The sequence below is a fragment of the Trematomus bernacchii genome, unplaced genomic scaffold (genome assembly GCF_902827165.1).
Source record: "Trematomus bernacchii unplaced genomic scaffold, fTreBer1.1, whole genome shotgun sequence".
Taxonomy (NCBI): domain Eukaryota; kingdom Metazoa; phylum Chordata; class Actinopteri; order Perciformes; family Nototheniidae; genus Trematomus; species Trematomus bernacchii.
The window spans coordinates 965,192-985,641 of NW_022987332.1; the positions used below are offsets into that span (position 1 = coordinate 965,192).

At 44.0% G+C, this 20,450-nt stretch overlaps 1 protein-coding gene across 1 annotated transcript in view; it reads left to right on the top strand.

Annotated features, from left to right (window-relative positions):
• efl1 (elongation factor like GTPase 1) overlaps positions 1-20,231 on the top strand; it is a 108,297-nt gene extending 88,066 nt beyond the window's left edge. The window contains 7 exon segments of the mRNA XM_034127352.1: positions 4,923-5,049; positions 5,229-5,342; positions 5,344-5,356; positions 6,886-7,090; positions 9,759-10,285; positions 13,447-13,631; positions 19,770-20,231. Coding sequence (XP_033983243.1) covers positions 4,923-5,049; positions 5,229-5,342; positions 5,344-5,356; positions 6,886-7,090; positions 9,759-10,285; positions 13,447-13,631; positions 19,770-19,958 — 1,360 coding nt within the window. The 3' untranslated portion in view covers positions 19,959-20,231.
• Positions 20,232-20,450: the final 219 nt, after the last annotated feature.

Sequence of the window (20,450 nt, forward strand, 5' to 3'; positions counted from 1 at the left end):
GCCCGAGAGACCCCGGTCCGGGGCACTGCCGCAACATCTTGCAGGAAACAGTGTCTGAGGGCATGTTCATTTAATAAACTATGAATGTTTTATATCCATGTAACGCGAAGAAACTCATCTAACTGATAATTTTTTTTTTTTTTTCAAAAGAAAACCCACAATGCTAACACTGAGCCTCTGAATTAGCAACGAGCGAAAAATGCTAACAGATTACTGCACCGAAAATCACTCACAAAACCTTATTTAACTTTTCTCCACATCCATGACATCGATTCACATCGTGAGGTGACACAGAATCGATGGGTACCCTCATTATCACTGAATTATACGGATTTGCGACGTTATAAACAAAAACAGACATCAAAATGGCATTAAAAAGATAAAAACGCTGCTGAAGTTAATCCATAGGTTAATCCAATGTGTCTGTGTCCCTTTGAAATGATTTCTGATAATCCATAAGCAATAAAACTGCTTTTCCGTTTCCAGATGTCAGAGCTAGAGATAGGTTCGCTCTGATGCAAAACTGCATGCGCGAAGCCCCCACCTTTTTTTTTCACAATGAGTGTGTGGGGGGGACTCCCCCTTCGATTCTATTGGCTCTAACGGTCAGAAAGAGCAAGGGGGGCCAGAGATATGGAAAATCCACCCAAATGACCCCAGAAGTGTTTTCTTTTTGCTAAATCTCTCTAAAAAGGTCAAATGTCACTTGTTTTGCATCAATCTTGATACAGGGTACTTATTATATGTTGTACTTTGGATTCCTAAAGCTTTTAGTCTACTAACCCATCATCCAAGGGTAGTTTTCACTATAAGTAAAAAATAATCTTTGGACGGACACTATAATTTACAGTTTTTTACTATGTAAAATCTGAATTTTCTTTAAAATAAAAAACATCTATATTGATTCTGACTTTTCTACATCCAACTCACAGGTTTATCATTACTTTGAGAAAAAAGATTATTAATTTAACCCTTTTAGAAGGGAAGATATGGTCATTTGTTCTGGGAATGTCATTTTCGAGCCTAACAGGTTAAAGTGGCCCTATTTAGCTTTTGGGGGTTTTCCCTCTCCTGTAGTGTGTTCTATAGGTGTTAGTGCATGTAAATGGTCTGCAAAGGCTGAAATCGCTGTGTTTGTTTCCTAATTTTAACAGGATGAAATCAAGCCTATTTCAAAGTGAAACATTCTGCCACAAAGAAACACTTTGGAGCTGAAAGAGCAGAGGCGGGTAGCGACAAAAGAAAGAATGAGACAGACCTGCAGCAGACAGGTGTGGGCAGCACAAGGTCCAGATCTCTATAAATGGCTGCTGTCTCGTCTGCTTCTGCACACACAGATAAAACACACTCATATAAATTAGACTATCGCTCAGCAACATCTAAAATGAAAATGTAAGCTGATTCTCAGCCAAGTCCCATTGACTGCTCTCTAACCCCAGCCCTTTCATTCTTGTTTGTATTCTTTCAAGCTTTCTAAAAACATTGCGTCATTGTGAGTCAGACAAAAGCTGCTTCTCATTTTAAGCTTGCTACTGTTAATTGTTTATGGCTGAATTGAGAAATGTTGCCGGCAGATATAAGCTCCATAGAAGAAACCAAGATATTTAGTATGAAAAATGATTTTATTGACGGTAAAAGCTGCCTTTCCTTCAGCATATTCAGGCCGTAGCCTACACACCAACACTGAAACACATGAGCACATACTACAGTTTACAAAAGCAGAAACTAACACTGTTATCCTGCTAGTTATCCCCAATTTTTTTGAAATGTAACTAATCTGATTGTCTTTTTTTATGGAACTGTAAGGGAAAACGGTAACCTTATTTTGTATCCTGATTATGTAATCCTTTTAGATGTAATCTGTTACTTCCCAAGCCTGTTGCAGAGGTAACTGTCAGGCATTTCAGTCCGCCCTTGTTCGTTGTCAAAAGAGAAAATATTTCTATGCGCATGGTATCTCATCTGTAAAAGATAACTGTCTGATACTCCAAAAAGCATGCCTTTATGGAAAGGGTTAAAAACTGAAAAAAACATTAGGGAAACATATTTTACAAGAACAGACAGTCTCCAATCGAATTCAAGCATTATAGACATGCACTGCTTCACCTCCTGCTGATGAAAGGGAAGTTCAATTAAATCATAGCATTTCACTAAGAGGCAACTCAAGAACAAATCTCCCAGGGCTGCTCACTCTTAGCAGGGTTGATCCTGTTAAAGCAGCAGGTGGAGATGTGGAAGGAGAGCTGAGAGTCAAATGTAATGTTCCTCACTCCTGTGGTTTTATGGATTCTTTTCAAATCCTCTAATCATCATTTTCTTTCCTTTTGATTAATATAAGGAAAACCATTTGTTTAGGTTTCAGGCTTTTGCCCTGGTGTTATTGTAGTATGAATGCAGAGCCCAATAACTGTAGAAGGTGATATTGTGATAACTGTATGATGTTGTGTTGTAGTAGAAGGTGGCAGACATTGTTCATAGACTGAAAAATGTCTTATGGCGCATTTCCACTACACGGCCTCGCTCGGTATGGCTAGGCCTCGTTAGGACTGGCTCACTTTATGGCGCATTTCCATTACAGTTTAGGAACTAGGGTAGTATCTATAGTAACGCAGTGTAGGCGGAGCCGTGACGTCATCTTCAATGAGAACCCCAGAAAAACAACACAGCCGTTAGCTGTTAGCACTCAGAGCTCACAGCTCCTCATATCTGTTCAGAAACTAGACAAAAGTTAAACAAGTACAAACCACAGACTGCCTGTGTCATGGCGAATACAGTCGCTGCTTTATTTATGTCTGTATAGGCCGTTGTTGTGAGTGTGGACGGTCGGAGCATATACTGCGTTAGCTTAGCCAATCTCCATTTAGAAAACACGCATTTTAAAAGGTTTTTCGTCTGCCGTCTGTCTGCAGACTTGTCAAAGCATTAATTCATGGTTTTTACTAACCGGTATCAGTATGTTGTTACTTCGGCATCATTTTGAAACGTGTATTACAATTAAATCACGGTCAAATATGTCCATCTTGTTGTAGTTGTAGCCCCCTTGCCAGCGATTCTCTCTCTAGTTTAGCATACTCAGCCCGACTCAGCCTCGTTGTCTCTGGCCCTAGACCCACGATTTTATGAGGCCAGAAAAACTGTGAATTAGGACCCGCCGGCCGGTACTAGGCCAAGTGGAAACGCAACCAAAGACGGGCCGCTGACGTCACAGCCCTCTTAAACGGGGCTCCGCGCTGTAGTGGAAACGCGCCATTAGATAGCCACAAACCAGAAGCTCTGTCCCACAGATGATTCTCAACATCCATCAGGAGACTGACTACGAGTTCGATCTAAGCCGTAGTAAAAGTATCTTTGTTGAATGTCCTTACTTTGGATTATAATTCATGAAATGCTAAACAAATACTCCATTTAAATCAAAGGAGCGTGGGGGCTTCCTGATTGGAGCGGGGGAATCAGCTGGATGATAATTAGCTTGTTTCTTGGTTTGTTTGTTTGTGATGTGTCTTCAGCTAACTATTCATTGTTGTTGTCTCTAGTGGGTCTTACTTTTCTCTGGAATTATTCTCAGTACCTCTGATCAAACCAAATACTCTACTACAGAGGACTTCTGGAAGATGAGCTCCGTCACTATCATTTAAACTTATTCTGAGTATTATGCTTGGTCTACTTAACCAGCTTGTTGTGCTGGCTCATTGGTTCAGGTTATTTATTTATCTGACAAAAAGTACCCCCTGCTCCGTCACATCTAAAAACATTAGAAAAACACTAGTACAAACACGAGCACTCCAGAAAGTTAAATATATAAATAGGCATAGCTTCCATAGCATCTGTGTGACCCTGCTACGACGGCCCGAAGGAAGAGGCTTAAACTCTGTGTGCAGAGGGGGGGAGTCTTCATTCAATATAGAGCTGGATACCGCTCCCCAATCAGTCTTCTAGTCCGCTTTATGATCTGACGGAGAGGGGTTCTGCTCTCTGAAGGCCAGTTTCCAAACCAGGACATTAACACCACGGCTGGTTGGTGGTCCGTACACCGTGGGGCTGCTGGCAGTCTGATGACTCTGTGACATCACTGGCACAGGGCCTGACCTGCTGTGTGTCAATACTTTTAAATTACCTCAATATTATATGCGATGCAAAAAATACAACAGAAAATAAATATCAATACAGTAGGATGTTTTTGACTGAAGTGTCTCATGTAAGACAACAGAACAATGTGACCTTAGAGAAGAAGAAACCAAGATATTTAGGATAAAAAAACGTGTCCTTAAATGTCAGGCTTGGCCTACAGAGCAGTAACGTTTACAAATGCTCTCTTTCTTTAATACATTATTAAAAGCAAACCCAGTATTTTTCTTTAATAAAACAGGTGTTCACCTTCTGCATTTAAAATATATATATTTGAAATGAAGAATTAAAATGTTCTGAATGAAAACCAAAAAGGAAATTAAGGCAGTACGTCTACCTATAATATATATTTATTTATCTATCTTTATTTCAAAATGGATTGTAATATTGTATTCTATATCAATTGTAATTGTAACTAGTAATCCCCAACTTTAGAAAATGTAGCAGTAATGTGATACATGTGTTATTGTAACTGACTACATAATCCTGTTACATGTCATTCGTCCCTATATAGGACCAAAGGTGATGTATCCAAATGTCTCTTTTATCTGCCCAATAGAAAGAGAAGATATTCATCATCATAAATCAAATAGTTACTGTGTGAATTCATTATGGATTGATTGTTTTATCTCTACATAACACGCTAAACCTCACCATATTAGCTGTTTCCATTTAAAAATGTTTATGACTATGATTTGGAATAAATCCAAACTGTCCTGGAGCTGATGGAGGACAAAGGAAACCAAAACGATCCGTCATTAGCTTCAATAACAGGATTCTCACTTGTCTTTTTAAAGGTTTGCTAAAATTGAGATCAGCGCGTCCAAGCCCATCATTCCCTTCAGAGAAACAGTGGTGCGGCCCCCGAAAGTGGACATGGTGAATGAAGAGCTGGGCCATCAGCACAAAGTGGCCATCCACCGGGTCAGTCAGCAGCACACTGTCCACATCAGAAAAATACTTTTCATATTTTCTTTTAAAGTTGTTTTGAAGTGACGTGTAACTATACTTGGGTTGGATCATAAAGACAATAAGGCAGTAAGATGTTTTAGATAAGTAATCATCACAGTGAAATATGTTGGTGTGTATGTCTGCGTTGCTAGGTGAAAGAAGAGGCCTCTCAGGGACGTTCCTCTGACACGCTCCATGTGGATCCCAGTGGTCTGGTGACCCTAACCACCCCCAACCGGCTGGCCTCCGTCAGCGTGCGGGCCGCCCCCCCTGCCCCAGGGTAAGAACCGCACACAGCAACAGACAAAGTTCATTTAAAGAGATCAAAGTATTGAGGGCTTTTCCCATAAAGTGGTGCAGGAATGAGTCCAAAAAAAACGGAAATGCCTCACCATTTTAACACTTCCCCCGTCTCAAAGTCAACAGTTTTGTTAGCGTGTTTTCGGGTATAATCCTGAATTAAGGTCTGTGGACAAGCTGAAGACATTTGTCATATGTCAGTAAATACCCCACTGGTGAATGTCTGAAGCTTCTATGTGTCATCACAACAGCGATTGCTAAATGAGACTTTTAAACTTCATCACGGTGACATGTTGTTTGTTAATAGTCACACTTCAAAAATCAAGTGGTGTTAATATGTGGAGATTATCCTGCTGAACAAAACGTGTAAGTATCATAAACGTGTGTTTGCAACAAAGTCTTTTTTTTCTGCAATATATCCAAATCCAAATTCTGTGATTTAGCCTTTGCAGAGCATTTCCATGACAAAAACATAACACACTACAGGGAGGGGAAGGGTCCAAACAGCATAATCGGGCCTCTTTAATCATAAATGAGGATTATGATCAAAGTCATGATAAACAAGCATGTTCACCTCTTCCTACTGAAAGAAAAATAAAGTTCACAATTATTTCCAAGGTTTTCAACAATTTTTCGTCCATTGTACAAATCTTACCCCTGTATTCCACCGGGTCCATCTGCGCTGCGTTACGGCTGCGCCGTGGCGTGCACAGTGATCGCGCCCACTCTAGTCAATGCGTGTGTTTCCACCAGACGCGCCGCGTTGCGGCTCAGAAGCGTCTCGACGCTGGGCTCCGCTAAAAATACGCGGCTGGTCTATTTTTGACGCGAGGCGCTGCGTAGTGCCAGGCAGGAAGTGGACCGGTCAGAGCATCCAGTCAATCCCCAAAATAAACTAATTTTGCAGACCCTATCCCTCGTAGTCTTTCAAGTAGGAGGAGAAATGCCAGCGTTCTCCTCCGGTTTACAGGCACTGTGTAAATTATATATATAGAATAATTATGATGATGAATGCATTTTTTTACCACTAAAATACAGCAACACATCTTTGATTCATGTCGTTTATAACTGGAATATTACAATTATTATTAACTTTGTCTGTACAAAGTAGCCTGTCCAGGAAATATGCCCAAATCAACAAAAACTGCGAGCCGGCAGGCAAGACGCTCCGCTTCTGAAATGCGCCCGGTGGGGTATGACGCTGGAGGAGGTCGGACCAAAACCGCAGACGGACCCGGTGGAATCCCGGCGTTAATATATCCATCTTAACTCATTAAAATCTACTTGTTCTTGCGTGTGAGAGGAAAGGCTCTGTGTACACTTCCTCTGACTCCACCTCCCTCCTGCTGGGTTTTACTCCTGCAGATCAGGGAGTGATTTATGACTCAGGACTCTGGTGAATGTTGTGTTTGGACAGAAGAGCAGCTCTCTGTGTCAGAGACCGGGTTAAGCACCACTGAAATAAAACTGTTCATGAAATAAACCCTGTAATGTTGTTGTTCCTGTCAGATGTGACGTCTCTGTTGGAGAGCAGCACGGAGCTCATCCGTACTCTGGAGCAGGTGAACATGTCCCTGAGGGAGGGGAGGAGTGTGGACGTCAGCCCCCGGACTCTGGAGGCCATCGCTGGGTTCAAAGCCCAGCTGGAGAGCCTGCTGCAGGGCCGGAGGTGGAGGAGCGCTGTGGAGCACATCTGGGCCTTCGGACCCCGCAGGTCTGTGCCCCCCCCCCTGGATAGATTTAAAGCAGAGACACAGCAAGCTCAAAATAGCAGATATTCAGTTTGATCTCACATGGAATATACCATTCTGCTGATAATGAGAACAGAGAACAGAGTAGACTGACCTTTCCCTTAAAGTGGACCTATCATGCTATATTTAAATGATATATTGTAGGGCCATACCTATATAAGGTATATTTATACATTTCTGTTTTCAAAATACCAAACAGATCATGCATTTTAGCCATGCCTCATTTCGCTCTATTTGCTGTTCTCCAGCACTGTTTTTGCAAGGGGCTGATTCTGTGAGCTGCAGCTGACCACGCCCCCCTGCAGGAGAGGGGAGCCGTGCTCTGATCAAGTCAGAAGAGGGGGAGAAAAATAGATCTCCGTCCTCCGTGTTTTATTATAGCCTATTATTATATAGAGTCGTTATTAATTTGTTTTAAAGCTCAATAAATAACAAAGAAGACCTTTGACCGGCACTTTTCTAATTTTGTCCGGAAGATATAAACTTTAACGGACATCTTGACCGGCGAAAGAAAACCTAACTGAAACTCTGCTGCACGGTCCCCTCGTTCCTTGGAAGAGGTGGAGAGGTGGGTGTTTGTCATCTGCTGGTGGACTAACCGGAGAGAATTACAGTGCTTGCCTCGACGGGGAGGGATTGCATTGAATTAAAGCAGCAGGAGCAAACGCTTGCCTCGGGGAGGGAGAAAAAAAGCCACAGCGGAGAATAAACAGAAGGGTAACCATGGCAACCATGCGCGGGAAGTCTTCTTCGCTGCTTTTGTGGCAGACTACAGCGCCACTTACAGGCCTGGCATATGTACTACAGCATCTCCAGCGCTTTCGAGCGGCAATGGCCGGCCGTGGCCCAACCCCACATTCCCCTGATAGGTGGAGGGTTGGCCCAATAGCCGTAGCGCCACTGTCCTGACGTCAGGACAGTGTTCAAATCTGGATCAGTTTTGATCAGATCCGTTGCAGCCCCTTTTTTAGAGATTTGGGTATGGAGGAAAATAGAGAGGGTTGTGTTTTCTGACACTTGGTGAGTTCCCTGGAACACCGGGGACACATATTCATGTATAAAAGACGTACAAAAGTGCATTTTGCATGATAGGTCCCCTTTAAATAAGTTTGACCTTTATGAACATCAACTTCAAAAGTAAGAACCAGGTCTACATTTAAGAAAGTCCTTTATTCCTAATTTACTTTATTTTAATAAATATATTTAGATATTAAATACTGTATTCTACTACAACTGTATGTACCAGTTAGAAGTTGCCATTGTCAGTAGCCTGGCTATTTAAAAAAAAGTGGTTTTGTGCAGGATGTCCTGTAAACGCTATTATATTTTCACTAGCCAATATATTGTCTGCATTGTTTGATCTCCATATTATAATTGTCCTTGGAACCAAAAATGTACCAGGTACTATCCATAACTTAAGCCAACTGAAAACCATAAAGTGTGGGTAGAGCAGAGTAGAGCCGTGTTGCACCATGTAGTGTAAATATGGCACCAGATCTCTCTCAGGAGTTGGTGCAGAGCCAACAGGTGAGGGAATATCAGACTGACATGAACATGAACTAATGTTGCCCTGTGTCTGCTGGATGGTGAGATGAGAAACTTTTGTTTCAATTCAAGTGGCCCAAAAAAGAAATATTGATTAATGCAGCATTTTAATTAAAGGGCCCATGTCATGGCCATTTCCACTGATCATAATTCCATTGTTGAGGTCTACTAGAATAGATTTATATTGTGCAATTTTCCAAACTCACATTGGTTTCTCATACAGCATCTCTGTAAACTACGTGTATTCACTGAATTTCACTCTCTGCCTTTAACGGCTCGTTGTAGCTCCAATAGCTCCAGCCCCCACCCTCCCTGTGAGCACAGTGTGCTCTGATTGGTCGGGACGTTGTGAATGGCGCTGAGCTCCGTGGAGGTGTTGTTTCCTTGTTAGCGATACACAGCCAAACACAGCCAAACTCATCCTGAGCACACACAAAGTCACAGCCGAAGTAAAAACAATAAGTGTGGCTTGATATTGAGTAAGAAAAAGGTTGATAAACGCTGTGAGAATGGGTCTGCAGAGAGAATGGGTCTGCAGAGAGAATTTCGCCGCGATCCCAACTGTCTGTTATCAGCCTGCAGCCAGGGAGGAGAAATCAGCTGAGCTGCCTGCTCCCTGCACACAGATGTGTGTGTGAGGAAGTCCGTGGATTGGTCAATTTGGACCAATCAGCGGGGGCTTAACGTAACGGCTCCGCGGACGTAAGGTAACGGCTCCACGGATTGGTCCATTTCGTTCCGGGTACGGCTTGACATCATGCCGTCCCGGAAGAATCAAATGGACAATGAGGCGTTTTGGGGAGGTCTTTTCTGTGTTAGAGTTTTACTCACTACAGGGTGTACTTTGAGGGTTTGTGACTCTGCACACCGTTTACATGCAGAAAAACCTTCATAACACACAAGGGGACGGGTAATAACCGGAAAAGCATGACATGGGCCCTTTAATGTTTACATATTGTATTTGATTTAAATCATCTGCTCTCTTCATATAATCCTTCAGAATGAGGCTGTGCTGCATACCTGGGGTTGGTATGAACACAAATGATTTGTATCAGTAATTCATCATGTTACTCTTCCTGTTTCCAGATATGGTCCCAACATCCTGCTAAACAGTGTGGAGGGCTACCAGCGGCCCTCCGTGTGGCAGTGTCTGTGTCGGGGCGGCCCCCCTGAGGCCGGAGCTCAGACCGCCTTCACTCGAGATTTAGACAACAGCATCGTCAGCGGCTTCCAACTCGCAACCCTGTCAGGGCCCATGTGTGAGGAGCCGCTGATGGGGGTCTGCTTCTCCCTGGAGAGGTGGGACGTCCAGTCCTCAGCCCCCCCACAACATCAAGACTCCGTGGAGGAGGCCTCCATATCCCATGAGGCTCCAGCTGACTGTAAAGTGGAGGGGAGCAGTGAGACCCCCGCCAAGACGGAGGGCCCGGTGTCAGGGCCCAGCCAGGCCAGGCGCAGACCGGAGGCCCCCCCCCCCGGCTGCTACGGGCCGGTGTCCGGTCAGCTGATCGCCGCCATGAAGGAAGCGTGCCGCCACGCCTTCCAGGCCCAGCCGCAGAGACTCATGGCCGCCATGTACACCTGTGAGATCATGGCCACCGCCGAGGTGCTGGGTGAGGGAGCTGACACACACACACACACACACACACACACACGCACACACTTTGTTATTGGTCATTCACATTTTTTTTTTTATTTCATTTTTATTTTCATAACAACGGTGAAACCATTCTATTGCTGCATACTTTGAACTCTAAACTCCAGGTGGCTGCCTGCCTGTCTCTGATTCCACCTGGTGCTGTGTCACTGGCACTGACCGCTCATAGTTCTGTTTTATATATTACATTTATTATCTTTGATTAATGTAGATGATCATTTGCAAATGGTAAACTTAAAGGGGACCTATCATGCAAAATGCACTTTTGTACGTCTTTTATACATGAATATGTGTCCCCGGTGTTCCAGGGAACTCACCAAGTGTCAGAAAACACAACCCTCTCTATTTTCCTCCATACCCACATCTCTAAAAACGGGGCTGCAACGGATCTGATAAAAACTGATCCAGATTTGAACACTGTCCTGACGTCAGGACGGTGGCGCTACGGCTATTGGGCCAACTCTCCACCTATCAGGGGAATGTGGGGTTGGGCCACGGCCGGCCATTGCCGCTCGAAAGCGCTGGAGACGCTGTAGTACATATGCCAGGCCTGTAAGTGGCGCTGTAGTCTGCCACAAAAGCAGCGAAGAAGACTTTCCGCGCATGGTTGCTATGGTTACCCTTCTGTTTATTCTCCGCTGTGGCTTTTTTTCTCCCTCCCCGAGGCAAGCGTTTGCTCCCGCTGCTTTAATTCAATGCAATCCCTCCCCGTCGAGGCAAGCACTGTAATTCTCTCCGGTTAGTCCACCAGCAGATGACAAACACCCACCTCTCCGCCTCTTCCAAGGAACGAGGGGACCGTGCGGCAGAGTTTCAGTTTCAGTTTCTTTCGCCGGTCAAGATGTCCGTTAAAGTTTAAATCTTCCGGACAAAATTAGAAAAGTGCCGGTCAAAGGTCTTCTTTGTTATTTATTGAGCTTTAAAACAAATGAATAACAACTCTATAGGCCTATAATAATATAATAAAATACGGAGGACGGAGATCTTTTTTTCTCCCCCTCTTGACTTGATCAGAGCGGCTCCCCTCTCCTGCAGGGGGGCGTGGTCAGCTGCAGCTCACAGAATCAGCCCCCTGCAAAAACAGTGCTGGAGAACAGCAAATAGAGCGAAATGAGGCATGGCTAAAATGTATGATCTGTTTAGTATTTTGAAAACAGAAACGTATAAATATACCTTATATAGGTATGGCCCTACAATATATCATTTAAATATAGCATGATAGGTCCACTTTAATGGGTTTTATTTCTATTTTAAAACGAAAAAAGCAAAACAACCATTGGGGTAGGCAAGTCATTCGTAATAACTCTTAATGATTAATTTCAACATTTGAAGATGATTTCAAATGTAAAGCTCTGGTAGTAGTATTTCATCCGAAGCTAATATGAGTCTTCTGATGTCGGAGTTAGACCAGGAGGATCTCCTCCGAAGGGAGTCTGTCTCTAATGGCGCATTTCCACTACACGGCCTCGCACGGCCTCGCTCGGTATGGCTAGGCCTCGTTAGGACTGGCTCACTTTATGGCGCATTTCCATTACGGTACGTCTACACAGCAGCGTTAAAAAAATCTTGGAGGTGGGCGTATCTGAAGCTTGGGGATTTTTTGCGAACAACCAATCACATGAATCTCCCGCCCGCGACATACGAAGCAAAAAAGCCCGAAGTAAACTGGATATAAACTCCCCAAAACAGGCGAAAACATACCACTGTCTCTGCCACCTCCCTCCATGCCTGGCTCCTCCGGTTTATATCCCGGTAGGTAAATAGGGACTGGTCATAAAGCACCGGGTGATTGATTCCCTACCGCTAATTTCTCCTCCATTTTTTGGAATATGAGGAAATGACCTGCGGCATGTCTCTCCCAGCATACACGCCGTTTGATTGGCTAGAGCTTGAACTGTCAGATTTGCGTACACGGGATTTGATTGGCTGACGCTTCCACCTCAGCCTCAAAAGTTGAACATTGTTCAACTTTGAATCCTGAAAATCCTGAAAATCTCCGCTCGCCTGCCCACAATGCATTTCGGCGAAAAGTGAGGGAAAGTGACGTCACCCCATTCAAAGTGAATGGGCAGAAGCGTTTCAAGATTTTTTTAACGCTGCTGTGTAGACGCACCGTTACAGTTTAGGAACTGGGGCAGTATCTATAGTAACGCAGTGTAGGCGGAGCCGTGACGTGATCTTCAATGAGAACCCCAGAAAAACAACATCAGCCGTTAGCTGTTAGCACTCAGAGCTCACAGCTCCTCATATCTGTTCAGAAACTAGACAAAAGTTAAACAAGTACAAACCACAGACTGTCTGTGTCATGGTGAATACAGTCGCTGCTTTATTTATGTCTGTATAGGCCGTTGTTGTGAGTGTGGACGGTCAGAGCATATACTGCGTTAGCTTAGCCAATCTCCATTTAGAAAACACGCACTTTAAAAGGTTTTTCCCCTGCCGTCTGTCTGCAAACTTGTCAAAGCATTAATTCATGGTTTTTACTAACCGGTATCAGTATGTTGTTACTTCGGCATCATTTTGAAACGTGTATTACAATTAAATCACGGTCAAATATGTCCATCTTGTTGTAGTTGTAGCCCCCTTGCCAGCGATGCTCTCTCTAGTTTAGCATACTCAGCCCGACTCAGCCTCGTTGTCTCTGGCCCTAGACCCACGATTTTATGAGGCCAGAAAAACTGTGAATTAGGACCCGCCGGCCGGTACTAGGCCAAGTGGAAACGCAACCAAAGACGGGCCGCTGACGTCACAGCCCTCTTAAACCGTGCTCCGCGCTGTAGTGGAAACGCGCCACAACAAAGTTCACTTTGGGACAAAAAGAGGGCATTTCAGATTAGAAGACGTTGATCACCTGCTTGGTGAGCTAAATAAAAGTGTGTTTTCTAGAATGGACTTAAAGAAAGCCGAAGTCTCTATGCTGGCTTTCCCTTCTTCTCTGTTTGAATGAATGAATCAACTTCTGTTGTGGTTTATTGAGCAAATCAACATTTGACTGAAGCCAAACATTCTATAGTTCTGTTAATACCTGTCTTCACCTGGAAAATGATTTCTAGAACCCAGTGATCAGCTGACCTGAGTGTGTGAGCTGGGTCCTGACCTGCTGTCCCCCTGTCCCAGGCAGGGTGTACGGGGTGCTGGGGAAGCGTGAGGGCCGAGTCCTGCATGAGGAGATGAAGGAGGGGACGGACATGTTCCTCATCAAGGCCGTGCTGCCCGTCGCTGAGAGCTTCGGATTCGCTGACGAGATCCGCAAGAGGACCAGCGGATTGGCCAGCCCACAGCTGGTCTTCAGCCACTGGGAGGTGATGTTACAAACATATATAACAAATACCAGGGGTGGGGGGGTACACAGGGGCAAAAGTAGAACTACTACAGTCTTAAAAGACTCCATTACACATACAAATTCTGAATTGAAAATGTTAAGTAGAAGTACAGAAGTATTTTCAGTCAAATGTACTAGTGTATCAAAAGTAAAAACAAGTCAGTATGCCCAATGGATCTTTTTTTTTACAGCTTTAGAATATCGTTATTCTGTTTTATCAGTTGCAAATACCTGTCAGATAATGCATTTTTGTAGTAGTTTGTCAATATGGAGCCAATTTTAGATACTTGCTTAAAATAATGGGTATATTAAATATACTATATTGCATCACATCATCTGTTTTTATTAGGGCTGTCAGTCGATTAAAATATTTAATCGTGATTAATCGCATGATTGTCCATAGTTAATCTAAATGTACCTTAGAGGGATATTTTTCAAGTTTTTAATACTCTTATCAACATATGAGTGGACAAATATGCTTTATATGTTTGTTTATTATCATTTGAACAATGACAAATATTCTCATGAATATTAAACACAACAACCTGAACATTACAAATATTCGCCTCAATTCAACCTGGAACCTCTCTCATACAATAATAGTGTGTGTGTGTGTGGTGTGTGTGTGTGTGTGTGTGTGTGTGTGTGTGTGTGTGTGTGTGTGTGTGTGTGTGTGTGTGTGTGTGTGTGTGTGTGTGTGTGTGGTGTGTGTGTGTGTGTGTGTGTGTGTGTGTGTGTGTGTGTGTGTGTGTGTGTGTGTGTGTGTGTGTGTGTGTGTGTGTGTGTGTGTGTGTGTGTGTGTGTGTGTGTGTGTGTGTGTGTGTGTGTGTGTGTGTGTGTGGTGTGGTGTGTGTGTGTGTGTGTGGTGTGTGTGTGTGTGTGTGTGTGTGTGTGAGAATGTGGAGACACTGTGATGGATCGTTGGAGCTATGTGCAGCTCAAGGCATATATGCTCGAACGGGAGCTGCCTGGACGCTGCAATCATGTTGCGCGCACTATCCGTGCTGAGTGTGCTGACTTTTCGTACAATGTCCCACTGTCTGGCTACCTGCATAAAGTCAAGTGCTCGGCGCAGTTGTCGGCGAAATGTCGCTCCTCTGTTTTCATTGAAACAGCTCCTTATATCCGTTAGCACAGCTAGCTAGCACCAGATGCTAACAACAACAACAACACGTAGCTTAGCATTGTTTCCTTTATGGAGGAAGATTGTGACCTGCTGTCTTAAGGCCACTACACACCAACCTGAGACCAAAGAACGTGTACTGAAGGCGTCCCGACTTTTACGTCAGCTACGTCGCCTGCGTCGGCTACGCAGCCCGCCTACGAACACACCGCAAATACTTCAGTCGACGAGTGGCAATAACTGTCCTTACCAGCAGGCAGCGGTAGTGTGAACAGCCAATCAGAGTGATTGCTTGGGCCGACTTTCTCTGTTGAATCGGCCGAGGGAGGTGTGAAAAGGTGCCGTAAAGAGACGACGGTGCGGGACACATCAACCTGAGTAGGGCGCCGCGAATGCCCGACTGCCTCTGACGGCATCTGACTCCCAAAATCAGGTTGGTGTGTAGCTAGCTTTACACTCCTCAGTGTTAGCAGTCCACACCTCATTGACTTTTCATCCAGTTTACACAAAGTGCCTCTGTGGCAGCACTCCTGTCTGAATGGGCTCTGTTTGTTTCCAGAGGAGATAGCTTGATTCATACGTCTGTAAATAAGGCAATGAACAGTGGAAAAAGCTTCCTGAAGCCATTGTATGCATACACACACGTGTGATCACAGAGCTGCAGGGGACTGAGCGTGCTCTCTGTGGGTCACTGAGGCAGTCTGGGTAATGAGATAGCTCCCTCAGGGGAGTAGGGATCAAAGCTGCCGTACACAACGTGTGCATTAGACCGTTATACCTGCTGCGTGACTGCCCCAGCACACACACACACACACACACACACACACACACACACACACACACACACACACACACACACACACACACAGCGTCCTGCGGGCCATATGGATGTGTCAGTTGGGGTAATGGGTGAAGTCGTCTGAATCTCAGCCTCATGTCATTATTCTCTGAGTTCAGTGTGTCACATGTTTCAGTGTTAAATCCTGCGTGCTCTCTCTTTAAAGACCTGATGAAGCACTGATGCTGGTAACATGAGACACCAGACACACACTGCCATCTGCTTTATTAACACCAGAGTCAGTTGGATGTACAGCTCTGGTTACTTTAGAATCTACAAACAATGGGGTTCTGTTTAAATATCTGAATCAGCCTGTTTACTCACATACACACTCATAACTCAGTTAGTATGAGTCCCACAGTCATATTAATGCATTTCTAAGGTTCACACAAACTTCATTTTCTCTGTAGCCCAACATCATTAAATCACATGTGATTTAACTGATGCTGTTTTCAAAGTGACTAACACACTTCAGATCCAACAGGAGTCTTTGCACAGACAGTAGAAATAATCCAGTGCAGTCCAGTAGAACCCCCCCTCCCCCCCCCTTCGATGGATCCTACTACATATACTTAAACATCAGAAGGGAATAAATCACATACGGATGGTGTTGATGATTGTTATAATAACTGCAGACTTCATCAAAGAAAGGGGTTCTTGTAGTAGAGATGATTGCATGACAACCTCTTACTGTGACCCCTTTTCTACCGAAGCGGTTCAGAGACCAGTTCTGATCCAGTGCCAGATTGAGAACAGTTCTTTCTATTTCCACCGCAGCGGGGCCGGCTCTCAGACCCTAAAACCAGTTCCAGTTGGCACTAACAATCTGCTGGGCAGGAACCGAGAGGTTTGAGTCTGAGCGATAACAGTTCATGGAGAGTGCGATGAAGAGAAGAACCTTTTTACAATCAGGAGTAATAAATACATGGTATACACAAAATGTGAAGATCATAGTGAAAAATATGCTGTTAAAACATACTGGGAGATAACCACTTCTGCCACAATGATAGCGGCGGAAAAGCAAACTTTTAGTTTGCAAGTTGAACCAAACTAGTTATACTATAGCTACTATAACATTTGCACAGTCCAGAAATGTGGAGATACACAAAACTATACAAAAACAGTATCATCGTAACTCATAAGGATTTAATTCATTGAAAAGAAATGTAAACAGTATACAGCCTTCTTGCTAACTGAAACATTTACCATATATAATAATCTGTCTAAATGTCTCTAGAATGGAACTGATTTCAGTGGAAGGGTTTGTGTCCAGTGTCAGAGCTCTGAAAGAAACCAAACAAAGAAGAGTCCCAAACAGTAATCCAGATACACTCCAATAACAGTACTAATGTGAGCAAGCTCAAAAAAGTGTACATTAAATAGCTATTTGGACAAAAAGCTGAAGCTTTAAATGGAAATAATAATAACAGAACAAATTGAAGCTTTAAAGACGTCAGAAGTGTAACTACTGAGTGAACTGTAGCTGCCTTACCCTTTGCATGTGAACCTTCCTAGACCTTCATAACCCCCCCATCTCGCAGCACCTTGCAACACACGCTCACACACGCACGCACCCCCACCCCCCCCCCCCCAGCACATTGTTTGGCAGCCATTGTCTTTGCCTCATTATAAGTTGTCTGTCTGATTTCATTTATGTGCAGACGCTTCTTCACAAAGACTTGCCCCCCCCCAGCCTCTCAGCTTCAGGACTCGCCTACTGCTTAGTGCTGATGTCAACATTCTTCCTGACAGCGATTTGATATGGCCAGGATATTGGATTAGCATATGAATGAGCTCAGAGGCAGGGAGCGCAGATTCTGAGCGTGGCATTGTGGGATAACGGCTCCTGTGGGGATGTTTACATTAGATTTCCATCCCAATGGAGCCTTTGTTCAGCTGCAGACTGTGAGGGAGTCTCGTATTGATCCACCAGCATCTGTGTGTGTGTGTGTGTGTGTGTGTGTGTGTGTGTGTGTGTGTGTGTGTGTGTGTGTGTGTGTGTGTGTGTGTGTGTGTGTGTGTGTGTGTGTGTGTGTGTGTGTGTGTGTGTGTGTGTGTGTGTGTGTGTGTGTGTGTGTGTGTGTGTGTGTGTGTGTGTGTGTGTGTGTGTGTGTGTGTGTGTGTGTGTGTGTGTGTGTGTGTGTGTGTGTGTGTGTGTGTGTTCCTGTAATCCGCCTGTTGTTGGACCTCACTCTCTGCCATCTGTCCAAATGTAAGCAGAGCAGCCAGGTGCAACTGTACGTCTTTGTGTGTGTGTCACATTTTAGCACGAGGACCATACACGATGCAGGCTTGTACTGTCTACCAGAGGCCTGTACTACGAATCCAGTTCAACAGACCCTGGATATGTTTGACTTAGCTGGCTTACCTAATCCAAAATAAACGCGATCTCGCTAAGCGGTCCTAAGACGCTGGTTATCAACTCGGTAACTCAAGCCAGGGTTTCTCCGTCCGGCTGAGTGCGTGTTCACATGAAAGGGGCGGGGCTAGCAACAATTGACCAATCACAAACATGAAGAAGCGTACTGACAGCGCAGCTTCATACTTCCTGAATGAAAAGTCAACTATAATATTAGACAAATATGAAGAAGTTTAAACTTAAACATTAACAGGTTTATGAAATCACTGCCCTGTCTAAGACACGAGTGGATCTGACTTTAATTACATTTGACTCGAGTGTTTCATCAACTTAATGTGTGCTTAAAATAATACTTCTGCATACAGTATGTGACACTGTGAGTGTTGCACGGCCAGATACGGCTCAAGAAGCTGACTCAGATAAGGAAATATATGATACATTATGATGTGATATGATATGAATGATAATGGGACACATCTACGTCTGCACTCACAGTGCCGCGGACTGTACTTAATGTTACTTTGATCCGGTTACTTATGTTGTGGCAGATATTTAAGTAAGCTTTCTTAACTCTAATATTATAATAGTCAGATTGCTCTGAAGATGGGAGGGGATATTCTATTCATTTTCACGTTCACACAGTCAGTGATTTTTGCCGGCCGTCTTTCCTGCAACGGCAGTTTTTCTGTATTTCCTCTATCCTGTAATATGACTTGATAGCTTTAAACTCCGCACACTGAGCTCTGATTGGTCAGCAGGCAGTGCTTTCACTGAGTTGATCTCTTAGCCTGCCACCTAACCTGCTCCGGAGCAGGTTAGCCGTTCAGCATAAGTTACCATGGAGATCTAGCCCGCTAAGAAGTGAACCAGCGCTGTAGGACCGGAAAGCCAGAGATTTCCCTGAAGTTAGCCGGCTAAGCGAAAATCCAGCTTCGTAGTACAGGCCTCAGGTGTTGTGGAGGGTTGGGTTGAAATACAAATAGATTTAGTTTATTATGTTATTTACCATGCATAAAACACCGTTTTTTCTGACACAAGTAGAGTTTTTTGGTTCGGATCAGTGGAAGTTTGTTACAAAACTGTGATGTGTAAAATCCAAGATTTGAGATCCAAAAATGCTTTTTCTATCCACAAATACAAACTGAATTAACAAATACCTGATCGAGGGTTGTAAATCTTAGAAAGATATTCACAAATGCTTTTGTTTATTTGTAATTCAATTTTTGTATTTACAGATGTTTTTATTTGTGGCTATTGTTGGAGTGTTTGCAGATTGCACATGGATTATTGATCTGTTCACATATAAATAATATTGAGACAAATCGGCCGTCTGTGTTCCCTCCAGAGGGAGTTTCTCTCCCAGTATGAACCAGAGCATGAGCAGAATATGTCCTCTTTAAAGACATATGCACAAGAGTCAAAGAGAGACAGAGTCTCAGAACTCCCTGTAAAAGCACTTTTGCTTTGATCATAAACATTAAAACTGAAGTTACCTACTGTAACTCCGGCTTCTATGAGTATAGGCGTAGCCCTCTAAGGCTATCGCTATTGGCACCTCGCGGGTGCGGCCCACCTCGCGGGTGGGCGTGGACTACAAGTGTTTCAGTGCTGCGCGGGTGCGCAGGGGATTACCCAATAGCGATAGCCTTAGAGGGCGAAGCCTATACGAAATAGAACGTGTAGCTTTGCACATCACCCCTGGTAAGGAGAATGAAGTCAATGAACCAAACAGGAGTAAGATGTAAAATGACACACTGTGGGAATTTGCCTTATACTCTCTGCTTCGTCTGTGCCGCAGGTGATCAGCAGCGATCCGTACTGGGTTCCCACCACAGAAGAAGAGTACCTGCACTTCGGGGAGAAAGCAGACTCTGCTAACCAGGCCCTGAAGTACACCAACGCTGTGCGCCGCCGCAAGGGCCTCTACGTGGAGGAGAAGACCGTGGAGCACGCAGAGAAGCAGAGAACTCTGGGCAAGAACAAGTAGAGCAGAACAGGAGCAGATCATCATCATCATCCTCCTCCTCCTCCTCCTCCTCCTCTAGGAGCAGCTCTTCCATTAATGACATGTATTACATTTGTGGTCCGATACAACAAATATACTTATTTCAGACCTGCTGTTCATTCCACAGTCATTGATGACTCCTTGCATATTTTCTTGTGCAACAGAACACATTTAAAATACACATATTTATGGTCTCGGTTGATTGGAGTGAATGATACATATTGAGAATAAAAGTCTGCTTTTCTTGACGAATCAGATTGTTTTCATATGTTTTAAAGGGTTATGTATCTCACGGACAAAGATAGCATGGACAGTGAATACTGGCCATCAAATTGCCCCATTGGATTGTTAAAGTAAATAAACTTATAAGATGGAATTTGGTTTTAGACATTATTTGGCATTGCTTTACAGATTGACTGTTCTTTGGCATGGCTTCAATCAGCAGTGGGAAAAGTCAACTTTAACTAACGGCTG